At 43.2% G+C, this 12,307-nt stretch overlaps 1 protein-coding gene and 1 long non-coding RNA gene across 2 annotated transcripts in view; one reads left to right on the forward strand and one right to left on the reverse strand.

The window, feature by feature from the left end:
* Positions 1–1,757: 1,757 nt before the first annotated feature.
* The window catches only part of LOC310831959, a 73,189-nt gene continuing 62,639 nt past the window's right edge, over positions 1,758–12,307 (forward strand). Inside the window, exons 1-2 of the long non-coding RNA XR_014558061.1 lie at positions 1,758–5,466; positions 5,705–8,040. This is a non-coding gene — a long non-coding RNA (uncharacterized lncRNA). The remainder of the gene's footprint in view (positions 5,467–5,704; positions 8,041–12,307) is intronic.
* SLCO3A1 (solute carrier organic anion transporter family member 3A1) overlaps positions 7,610–12,307 on the reverse strand; it is a 104,499-nt gene continuing 99,801 nt past the window's right edge. The window contains exons 9-10 of the mRNA XM_083713138.1: positions 11,145–11,209; positions 7,610–9,863 (exon numbers count right to left, since the gene is read on the reverse strand). Of these exons, the coding sequence (XP_083569264.1) occupies positions 9,484–9,863; positions 11,145–11,209 (445 nt within the window). The 3' untranslated portion in view covers positions 7,610–9,483. The remainder of the gene's footprint in view (positions 9,864–11,144; positions 11,210–12,307) is intronic.

Genomic DNA, 12,307 nt, shown 5'->3' on the forward strand with positions numbered 1-12,307 from the left:
TGGTAGGGTCAACCCTGCTCTATGTTACAAATCAAAATAAGCACAATATAATATTCTCAGGAGGTGCCACATCTTTCTTTGAGGCTTTTGCCTAGTGCACCTACACAGTAGCCAGTGTTGTTGGAAAAGGTGGGCACAGGTTGATTTATTTGCCTTTGGTGGGAATATTCCTGTATGGAAGTTCTGGAATAATGTTTCTGGTCACTGTCAGGGATTTCTCTGCATTAGAACCAAACAACTCCAGAGAGACATGCACGGTGATCCTCTTATGCAATGATAAAAAACAGCAAAGTGACATGGAACATGTTAACAGGAAATCTCCCAAGCAACATTTTAAAACAAAGTGAAGTGGTAAACACTAGGTGACCATTATTGTGAATGAACAAGTGAAGCTAGGAATTCCAACTTTAGAAGAGGTGCTATGGGATGCATAATCTGTTTATTTCTAGTGTGGGAGCCTTTCAAATCACTGACATTTGGATGAAACACAGAAGCTGTTTTTTTTAAATATTTTGGCTTTGCTTCCCTGCCCAAACCTATACATGTCTACTCAAAGGTCCCCTTGAATTCAGTGGAACTTACTTCCAAGTAAGTGGGAACAGGATTTCAACCCTTTCAGCAGTTAGTGATCATCTCCTTAGGGTAAGGATAGCCCATGTGATACTCTCTAGGTATTTTGGACTACAGTTCCCATCAGCCCCAGCCAACACAGTCAGTGCTCAGGGGTGATGGGTGGCTGTGGCTGTCTTAGGCAATTTTTCTCCAACTATCTCACACAACAACTCTGATTGGCTTGATCAATTCCTCTTTCCTTATTCTATAATCTGGTTCTATTGCTAATGTCCTTCCATGTTACTGATTTTCAGCTGTACTTCAGAATACAATTTCATGTTAGATACAAAACCAACTTTTGCCATACAATCCACCGAGAGCAAAAATTCATTTAAATGATCCTGAGGGTAGATATGTGCAGTTGTCGTTTGATGTTGTAAACATCAAGTGACCGGTGTACAGATATGGCCACTTACTCATCCAACTTTCTGTCTGTCAGCTTATTTCATGGCTTCACTTTGCTTTCTATGTTTCCTGAAGATATGAATCAGGTCACTCATAAAAACTTGGTCTTGTTTCTTTTAGCAATGACCAAAATAGAAACTCTGCATTGTGAGTGGTGTAAAATTTGGAAATCGGATCTGCAAGGGCAGGGGTGCCAACTTGAATAAAATATTGGGGGTGGGGTGGTAAGTCCCCCCCATAATCAATCACATGACACCCCCCCACTTGAATGGCAATGCCCATCAGATATTTTAGGGGGGGCTGAAGACCCCTCGGCCCCTAGGAGTTGGCTCCTATGTGCAAGGGAAATTGACTCGCCCCCCCTCACATGCCCCCCCCAAAGCCCAGCTAAGGAACAATAAAAAAGGATTAATCTGAGGCATCTTGAGGGCTTTTTCTAAAATTTCAAACCCAACCTGAATGTACAAGACATCCACCAAATGACCATATTTCCTTTTGGTAAAACCATCTATATTTAGTTTTATATATCTTCATGAATCCTGTCCTATCACTTTCTTCTTTTGCCCAGAAGGTTTTGCTTTCCATTTTGTTCTGGCTCTCAAAAGTAATCCTTGCTTTTTGGCACACTTGTAATTTCTATTGTCTTTTCCCTTGTTTATTTCTTTTGATTATAACTGTTATGCTAATGTTGAACATTAATAAAAAATGCAAATAAATAATAGCTCACCCGAGGACACCAGTGATGAATGAAAATAGTGCTTTTAATATCATTTACAGCAAACTTACAGTACGTTATTTCACATCATCACATATTTCTAAACTCATCTGGAAAATATAAGCTTGCAAAAATACAGAATGCGGTACTCAAAATATACTGAGCACGACGCTTCTCTTTCCCGTTTTTCTCCCTTTCGATCAGACGTACAGCGAGATCTTTCTCGTTTTTTTAAATAAATCTCTTTCCCCTCCAAAAAAAGAAAAAAAAAGGATTAACATATTAAATTTCTGAAGTCCTGCTAGAACTCCCCCACCCACCCAAATGATAAACCAGCCAAGGCAACAACAACAAAAGAAACCTCACAAAAAAGATTATCATTAGTATCTTTGGAACAAACCCTCCTTTGGGGGCATGATCGATCCAAAAGCATCAGCATGCTGTCCAACTGAAATGGGGGGACAGGGGCAACTAAGCGTCAAAAGGGATCCGTTTTAGGCCCCAGAAAGGAAACGCTGAGGAAAGAGGCTGGGTATTAATGCTAGTCTTGGGCGGGTGGGCGGCGAGGTGGGTGGGAGGAATCACTGCATTTGGAAGTGCCTTTACATGTGATTTATAGGTCAGTAGGTTAGAGCGTGGTGCTGATAAATGCCAAGGTTGCAAGTTCGATCCCCGAATGGGACAGCTGCATTTTCCTGCATTGCAGGGGGTTGGATTGGATGGTTCTCAGGGTCCTTTCCAACTGTACAATTCTATGTGGATTCTGGATAAAAAGGGACTCTGCCATCCAATACCCACCATTCCATCGCCAAAGGAATTGCCACTGCAGATTTCACAACTTGCATTGACTTGTCACCCGTTGAATCAGGTCAAAGACCCACCTAGTCTAGCATCCTGATCTCAACCTGTGGATAGCCAGGTGCTCTTGGGAAGCCCTCTCCACACTTGTGATTCCCAGAAAACGGTACTCAAATCCTGAGCTTGGATGGACCAATGGTCTGGCTCAGGATAAGGCAGTTTTCTATGTACTAAATCTGCCTCTCTCCCCCACCCCAGGAGTCTAAGAAGACCCCTCTTGCTGGATTAGGCCAATGGCCTAATCTAGTTCAGCATCCTGTTCTCACAGTGCACAACCCGGGAGGAAAACCCACAAGGAGGCCACAGACACAACAGCCCTCTCCTCACTTATGATCTCCTGAAACTTGGTATTAACTGCAACTGGTATGTTGCGCTTCTGGAAACAAGATCATATTTGTTTTCCTGCTTGGATTCAGAATGGATCAGGTCGTTTTCAGACACATGTCCCCCCCCCCCCCAAAAAAAAAAGAACCTGGGGTTTATAAGGATTCTGCCTGCCTTTGCTTTTTGAGAGAGGCCCCAATGCCAGGAATCGAGAGTCTTGAAGCTCCAGGTGGCTCACCCCTTAAGTGCCCCTCAAGAATTAGACGGGGTATAATCGTGGCTGCATGGACCCTGCAGTTTCTTTTAAAAGCTGAACTTGTACACCAAGGAAATACAGATTCGGTGCTGACCAAACCCCCAGTTCTGCAAACTGCATAAATTATGCAAATTTGCACAATGCCTAGTATTTTTTTTTCTGTCATCTTCTGCCATTCCCTCTATTTTTCATAATTCGTTTTGGATTGGGAGTGGGGAAGGCAAGGAGTTCTGTTGGCTCTTGAGCTGGGTGGCCACTTATGCAACCCCCCCCTCCCAAAGAATAAAGAGGAAACGGATTGCATCGACTTTGCATGGGCTAATTCTTATGCATAGATGCTAATTTATGATTATTCACTATCATTTGAACTACAATACATTTCATCCTGGAGGGGAACAAAACTGTGATAGGTGACCCATATGTACCTACTTGGTCTGATGTAGGTGCTCCTAATCACCAATGGGCAACGTCAAGGCCTCCCTCTCTCCTTCTTATGCTTGTTTGTCTTTAAACCACACTTAGACTGGACAGCCCTTCAAATGGAAGACACCTTCAAACGGAGGATTGTCCTCTGACAACACATAAGCTACCCTACCATCCCTGAAGCTAGGAACTTTGGGTCAGTCACCTTGTCCACTTCAGAGATTGCTGTCAGCATTCCCCACACATGTCCCATGTGGACTAGAAACTTGCTCTTCTACTGATGAAAGCTGGATTCTGGGCCCATAACCGCATGTTGTGCGTTTCCCCTGCTGCATGCACCAAGGAGCCAGTGACTGCCCCCAAGACTGGCTCCTACATTTTTTTCAGTACCCTAGTCCTCATGAAATATCTGCATGGCGCCGAACAATGTGATGAGAAGTTTTGAGGAAACTTTTTGAAAATGATTATTTCCTCTCTTTCAGATGGGAAAAAATTGTTACAATCAAACCTGTTCTTAGTAAATTATTTGCTCTAGCTTTGCTGGCTATACCTGATACTTTTCTTATTGCTTACGGCCGTTTCGTAACGGCACTCAAGATGCATGGATTTTTCTTTTTCCTGCACAAGACATGGCTGGAAATGGGTATATATGTTTTTTGTCTTTCCATTATAAACAACATCACAACAAACAACAACAAAAATTGGTATACATTGCATGGTGCTATGGACAATCTCGGTCCATAAAGCAGTCTGAACATTTTCCATAGAATTTTGAAAGAGATGCTGGATAGGAATGAGAGCAGATAAGATCTTTCCTATTGCGGTGAGACTCCAGCAGATGTATCATTTTGTATAGGATATCCCTGCTTTACCTGGCAGCTCATAAAATGCTAAAACAAAGTATGTACAAACTGTTGCTAATTTTCATTCTGGGAATCCTTTTATCGCTTCCTTCTGCCTTATTTTGGAAATAAGGTGGGCTCTGAAAACACACATCTCAGGTGGCAAAGACCAGGTTGAAGAGGTGTGTTTTTAGCATTCTCCCAAAGCTGTATAGTGAAGAAGATAGATTCACCATCTTTGCAATAACCTTTGATCTTCAACTAATAAAACTGCCTGACTGCCACCATGCAGAGAGACAGAACTTGCCAATATTGTCCTTAGGTTAGGCTGCAGTCCTAAGTAAATAGGGCTGGGCTGGGAGTGGGGAGATCTGGGTTCAAATTCTAGTGCAAGTCCCTGGATCTCACCCTGCCTTGGCTCGTGGTGACATTTGGGTGGGTAAAATTGGAGTACTCCATGAATGTTGCCTTGAGCAACTTGGAGGAACACACAAAAGGGATGAATAAGAATACATTTTAAACAGAGGACCAGCCAAGAGGAGGTCCAAGAGGAAGAATTGCTCACAAATATCTCAGGAAGACACAAGATCACATTTATAGCCCTCTTGGGGGAAACAGCAGATCAGATTTCAGGGCTCTGCTTCTGTTTCACTTTTCTGGGAAAGGGACTTTCCAACCTCATTTGTGTTCTCCAGATTTCTCCATGGTCCAAACAAGGGAAACCCAGTTGTCTGGAAATTCCAGAACAGCCAAACCCAGGATCCCAGAGGTGGGGTGCTGGCACTATTGACAAAGGCAGCTTTCTCCAACCTGGTGCCCCTCCCCTGATTTTTTGGACTAGAACTTCAAGCCAGCACAGCCAGGCAGTAGTCCAACACATCTGGAGGGCACCAGGTGGATGAAAACTATGCTAAGAAAAGCCACATTCTGCATTTCAAGCAATATTATGACACTGGAACAGGCCAACCTTTTGCAGGTGACGATGACCCACATTTCTTGTTTCCCTGTATATGGCAGTAGGAAAAATTACCGTATTTTTCACTCTATAAGATACACCAGACCAGAAGACACACCTAGTTTTTGGAGGAGGAAAACAAGAAAAAAAATATTCTGAATCTCAGAAGCCAGAACAGCAAGAGGGATCGCTGCGCAGTGAAAGCAGCAATCCCTTTTGCTGTTCTGGCTTCTGGGATAGCCGCGCAGCCTGCATTCACTCCATAAGACACACTCACATTTCCCCTTACTTTTTAGAGCAAAAAATACGGTAAGTTAATGTTCAAATTAGTGCCGAAGCTCCCCCATTGGACCTACATTTTCAACAGATCAAGGATGAAGCATGGCAGAAGAGACCTTAAGTAGGAGAAAGGTTATATCTCTTTAGCCTGTGGGGTAGGGAATGGTTTTGGATTATTGAAATAACACCCCACCCTCCTGCAAGTCAATTTTATTGGGATCTGACTGCAATGCCCTTTTAGTGGAACCCTCAAGTGAAATGCAATGGCAGTGTTGCATGCTGGGTGAAAAACTAGTCCCCTGCGAATATCTGGGGTATGAAATGGCAAAGCGTAAGGGGCACAGTTAGGCTCTTATACTCCTTTTTGGAAGCTGTCTGAAGTGTGAATGAGACCAAAAGAATGTATCATGCAGATGGATAAGAGAACCTGGACTGGCCGTGACTCCTTGTTGAACCTGCAATACATGGCAAGGTCAGGTTTGCTGTTGCTGTGGGGAAACTTTGGCCCTGCAGATGTTACTGAACTACAACTCCCACCATCCCTGACTCCGGCTGTGCTTGCTGGGACTGTATTAAATATATTAGTTTTAATCAATTTGGATTTACAAGTACTGAAGAGAAAAACAATGACTAATAATAATAATAATAATAATAATAATAATAATAGACCCTGCACCTGTTTTAGCCTCTGCTGTATTTCTACACCAGAGTGACTGTTGTGTAGGGTCACATTCATGTTTGGCCACCCCTCCGAGGATCTCATGCCAGTGGTGAGTGTAGCCAAAACTGGCTGTGGCCAGCCCACATTCTTCCTCTCACACAGTTGCACAGCCCCCTGTCCTCTGATGACTTGTGGGTGTTATTGGCCACCATCTTGCTCATCAGAAGATTGATCTGATCATCAAAAGGTGATTTGCCTTTAATTTTCTCTCTCTATATGCTACTGTCAAAATTGGTGATGGAACCCCACCAATGATAACTTCACTTGAGGGGGGAGATTACCCCCCCCCAGGCCAAGGGTTAAACTACTCCGGTCCTAAAACAATATTTTGTGATCCTTCCTTTCTTTACTACTGGTACAGATATGTATCTACACTGGGAAATTCTCTGTTGCAGTTAAGAGTCATGGGGCATCTAGAAGTGAGGAAGACTAAAATGTATTGGAAAATATTCATAGAGAGTTTAAAAAAGAAGGAGCACGGGATGATTGTTGTTTAAAAACACACATACACACACTTCTGCTTTTGGAATAAGCAAGAAATTTAACATAGGCCTAAAATGCATAGAAGTGTGTGATGTGTGTGCAATGGCAAGTTTGGTGCAGGTAGAGCAAAGAGATGCACATCACATCCTGGGGGCACTCACAATGGTTCTCTTCCTTGCGGTGATTTTGGGCACTCCTGGGCTGTCACTGTATTTGCAGGTGGGATTTAATTACAGGCCGGCAAATTCAGGTCACTTTTGCACCACAATCTGTTCCCTCTCTCCCCAAATCAGCCTTTTTGCAATGGAAAAAGTGTGTGTGTGGGGGGGGGGGGAGAAATGCACTAGAAAGTTGGGCTAATACTTACTTTGAGGCAAGGCCACCTCCCTCCGAGCAAATCAGAATGAACGCTCATTAAATAGCCAACATAATCTAATCACCCGACAAACAAATCAGGATGAAAGCTCAATAAAAACAGGTCACCTAGCAGTGACCAAGGAATGGCTGTTCTGCATTGGTGAGAGAGGCAGTGTAGTTTTCCCCAAGCTAATGGCCTACAGGTGTTTTTGGACTCCAACTCCCATCAGCCCCAGCCAGCTAGTTTGGGGAAAGGTGCCATAGGTAGAAAAAGGATGGTTGCCCTTTGAGCTGCACACCTGCAGAGAAACAGTGTCACCTTAGGCAGAGGGTTGAACCAAGAGAATTCCCACAGGTGAAAGCCAGTTGTTTGGTGAAAGCCAAAATTTCCCAATGTTGCAGCAGGCATTCTGGGATAAAATCATGGTGGCTGGTAGCCATCAATCTCCCGCCCTCCCTCTCCTCCTGTCTTGCTTGTCACTGCAGAGAAAGAGAGGTTTTTACAGGTTTAAGAGACAGGCGAGATAAATGTAGCAAAAGGAAGGTGTCCCTGAAACGGTTTGATTTCATTGCTCACTTCCTACACCATTTCCTCACAAATAAAGAGAGGGGACAAAATGGCAGGCATTTCCCCTTGGCCCTAAGTAGATAAACAAAATGCTTCCCATATGGAGGTGAGTAATTTGCCCTTGAGTATCAGGATTTGTATCTAAAAACAAACAAACAAACAAACCCACCACCCATATATATATATTCTCACTATACAGTGGTACCTCGGGTTACAAACACCTCGGGTTACAAACACTTCAGGTTACAGACCCGTTAACCCGGAAGTAGTACCTCTGGTTAAGAACTTTGCCTCAGGATGAGAACAGGCCCCATTAGCTAAAGTGGTATCTCAGGTTAAGAACGGTTTCAGGTTAAGAACGGACCTCCGGAACGAATTAAGTTCATAACCAGAGGTACCACTGTGTATATATATATATATCTTCATTCACCATACCCCTACCAAAAAAACAAAAATCACAAATCTTGTACAAATGGATGAACATTTGCAGTGGGGAGAGGTGCTACCCTCAACCAAGCCCAGTCCAACCACGTTCCAACTTTTCACTTGGCTCAACCCAAATTGCACTGAAAATATGGGTTTTTCCCCCCCAGAGCTTATGACAGATTACAAAAATGCACAGTGGTATACAGGAAGGGCAAGCATGTCACCTCTGCCACTTTTAAACTGTAACATCTCTCTTCACCCTTAAACATCTTCTTCATCTGTATGTACTTTAAAAAAAGTTCCAGCAGCCTTCCTCAGCTGGGTGCCCTCCGGATGTTTTGCACTGGAATTCCCATCAGCCCAAGCTGTTGCTTCCTGGGACGGATGGGAGTTGTAGTGCAATGCATCTGGAGGAATCCCAGGTTGGAAAATTGCCAGCTTACAGCACGTTCGGCATGGATCATCCAACGCCCCCCCCTTCCCACTTTATTCTGGCACAGCCAAGTTCAAACCCTACCCCCCAATACCAAAATGGAAAGAGAGATGTCAACTGAATGATGCTGGTGCGTTTTGAGTGGTGATGCGTCACGGGCTGGCTTGGGGCATTTCAACAGCTGCCTAGATATGTCTTCTGGGATTGTGGTTTTCGTGATGGTGAAGTTGGATCAGCTGAGGAGCTACGATGTGGCTCCCTCTTTGATGACAAAGACAGAGATGGTAAGAGGAGAATGCTGGGACTAAACAGCAGCCAAGTTTGCATCCTTTTAGCTCTTATTGCAAAGGTTACCCCCAGCGGTACTTGAGATCCAAATGGCGCTTATTCTGGAAAAAAGGCTTCTTTCTTCCGTTCTTTCCTTCTTTCTTTCTCTTTGTCTTTGTGCCAAAAGGCAGACAGCTCTCTACTGAAACTCTGGATCCCAAAATGATGTGAGCTTTGCCCATCCATAATGTCACCACCAGCCAACATGTTTGGTACAGCTCCACACCTCCATTTCTGATGCCAAATTTTAAGAATGTTCCTGTTCTCTTGAACCTTGTCTAGCCCTGCTTCTCAGAAAAGGACAGAGTTTTCTCCTCTGTCAGTCTAACTATGTATGAGAGTGTTCTGGAACATCACAGTAGATTTTGAGATATAGTGGTGGCTGCCATTTTGCAAAAGATCCTTGTATATTATATTACATTTTTCCCCATATATCTTATCTATCTTTTTTTTTAACTTTAAAAAGGAACTTTGGGTTAGCAATCCACCCTCATAATCACTATAAAACAGACTCCATGTTCTCACACCACTCGTGGTCTTCAAGATTATAGATAAATTTTGTCCTATGTGATGGATTCTGGCCAATGGGGTCCCGGCCTAGGTTGTCCAGGGTCAAAGTGGAGGCAAAGAACTCAGTAGTGCTTAGTCCACCTTCATGGTTTTTGATATATTTCTTATAGTTCTTCCTTAAGCACTGCCAAGTGGTGGTGTACAGGATGAACGCCAACGATTTCAGGGTTATTGCGATGCTCACGTACAGGTACCTGTAGACAACGTTGTCATACAGAGCACATGCTCCTTGCTCTCCACAGAACGTGCTCCAGAACAGGCATGTGGAATCAATCCCCGCTCCAAAGATCAGGGGAGGTGGGATAAAACCTGTGAAAGCAGAAGATAAGAATGTGAGAAAACGACAGAAGGGATATTTTTTTTCCATGTGTGGTGGACTTGCAAAAAAGTGAAGGACTATTGGGAAATCATTTATAATGAGATAAAGAAGATGTTTACGATGATGTTCCCCAAGAAACCTGAAGCCTCTCAGGAAGCTTAAAGACCAACTAAGTTAGTTCTTGGTATGAGTTTTCGTGTGCATGCACACTTTTTCAGAAGTGTGCATGCACACGAAAGCTCATACCAAGAACTAACTTAGTTGGTCTTTAAGGTGCTACTGGAAGGAATTTTTTTTTGTTTTGACTATGGCAGACCTACCTGTAACTAGGGCTACCTATCTGTAACTTCTCTCTTAGGGTGAGAGAAACAAATATACTGAAAAAGTTGGTTAATTTATTTACGTATTGTATGCTCAAAATTGGAAAAAGGATGAGGTTCCAACGAAGGAAGAATGGCTTATTAAAATGATGGAGTATGCGGAACTGGCCAAGTTAAGAGCAAAAATTAGAGACCAAAAAGACGAAACATTCTATGAGGATTGGAAACCCTTTGTAGAATATCTAAAGACCTATTATAATTCTATGAAAACACGAGGAGGATTTGAAATATGAGCAACAGTAGAAAGACATCAAGGCTAATAATTCAGGATGTATATACGGAATAAGTTAAAATATGTAGCATTAAAGGATAAACATAGAACATAATGGGGGGGATGGAAAGTCAATGGATAAATTAAATGTACTGTTGATGGTAAAGTATGTAAATATTTGAAAACTAAATGAACAAAATTTATATATAAGAAAAGAAAGCAAGAAAAGCCATGCTGAATCAGGCCAACACTCCACCATCTTGTTCTCACAGTGGCCAACCAGATGCCTATGCCTTTGTGGTTACAAAGCATCATCTCAGAAGAGATATCATTATATCTGCTGGGGTCCCTAGAACATCCTTAGCATCTTCATCAGCTCTGCTAAAAGAGCTCTCTTAACTGCCATCTACAGCAGCCCATTCCATCAAGCTACACATGAGAGAAATGGAACGTCCAGGGCTTTCTATCAGTTCTGCTGAAAGACCAACAACTTTTGGCTCCTCCTCTGCAAGATGTTCTAGTCCTCGCTGAAGCAACATCTGAGCTCTGCTCTTATGGAGTCTCCCCCTTGAGCTCTCCATGGTGCTGGCCTGGTCTAGTCTTTGCTCTTGCTGAAGTCATTGCCTGAAGCAGCAGAGCAGCAAGAAAGAAGATGAAAAGAAAGCTTCAGTTTTACTTACCCAACAACCGGAGGAGAAGGAAGAGAACTCCCAAAGCGTAAGACTTCAGCTCTGGGCTCACTGTTCTGTACAGGAGAAATTCAAGCAAACAAGATATATGTATATACAATATGTTTGCGTGTATAAAAATGGTTCCTTGCTCCAGGCTTTAATTAATGTACATGCACACCACTACCTCAGTTATGTTTTTCCATCAACCAAGATGGTCCCATCTCCAGAAATTAAATAATTAATGTGCTCCCTTCCCTACCACTCCACTTCTAGGTGCCTTCGGATTAGAAAAAAGTTGCAGCTGCCTGGTAAGTTAAGAAATCTAGCAGCATTGTAGACTTTCCCATCCACCGCCTGCAAATCACAACCCCTTGTGAACCATCACGTAAGGAATTCACATTTTTTATATGCTGGATATGACAGGAAACCTTTAGATTGGACCCTCTAGTCCAGTGACTTGCTTCCAACAGTGGGAGCCTCCAGAAAGGCCGCAAAAAGGACCATCCTGTTTTCTGCAGCCCCCTCCCCAACCTGCTGCCAGCAACCGGAAGGTACAGAATTTTTGAAAGGAAGAAGGAAAAACTTTTTTTTAAAAAAAGTTAGAACGTCACGAGGAGGACAGGCAGTGTGAATGTGCAGGGAGAGGCGATAAAAAATAATAATCTATTGGTCTTGGGTCAAAAGTGTGAACATAAAAACTTAAGACGAGTTTGATGGATCAGGTCAGTGGCCCACCTCTTCCAGCATCCTGGGCTGTTTATGAAGCAGCCCTGGCTCTTCTTGTATCTGCTACAGCAGCTGTGCTGGACAGGTCTCATGACAAGAGTAAGAATAATTGCCTTCCTACAGGAGCTGAGTTTCTGGCGGCCTCATCAGTCACCTAGCTTTCCGCTTTGATGAGGAACCTCTTTCCCATAGTTACATGTTTGGATTGGGATTGGCTGAGTGGTGCAGACAGCTGATTGGCCAGAGAATGGTAGATTGACAGAGATGTTTGCAGAGCTTTCTCTAACATCAAACAGAAGTATAAAATGCACTGAAAACAGACACAGGAAAGAGTGTGTGGCTTTGAGATTTGAGGGCTTAAAAAAAAATTATTGACATTCTCCTTGGGAGGGCTGTGCACCAGTTTCCCCAGCGGAATAGTCTCCGCTGTGAGCCATGAAAGGGAT

The sequence above is a fragment of the Podarcis gaigeae genome (assembly GCF_964106915.1).
Source record: "Podarcis gaigeae genome assembly, chromosome: 14".
Classification (NCBI taxonomy): Eukaryota; Metazoa; Chordata; class Lepidosauria; order Squamata; family Lacertidae; genus Podarcis; species Podarcis gaigeae.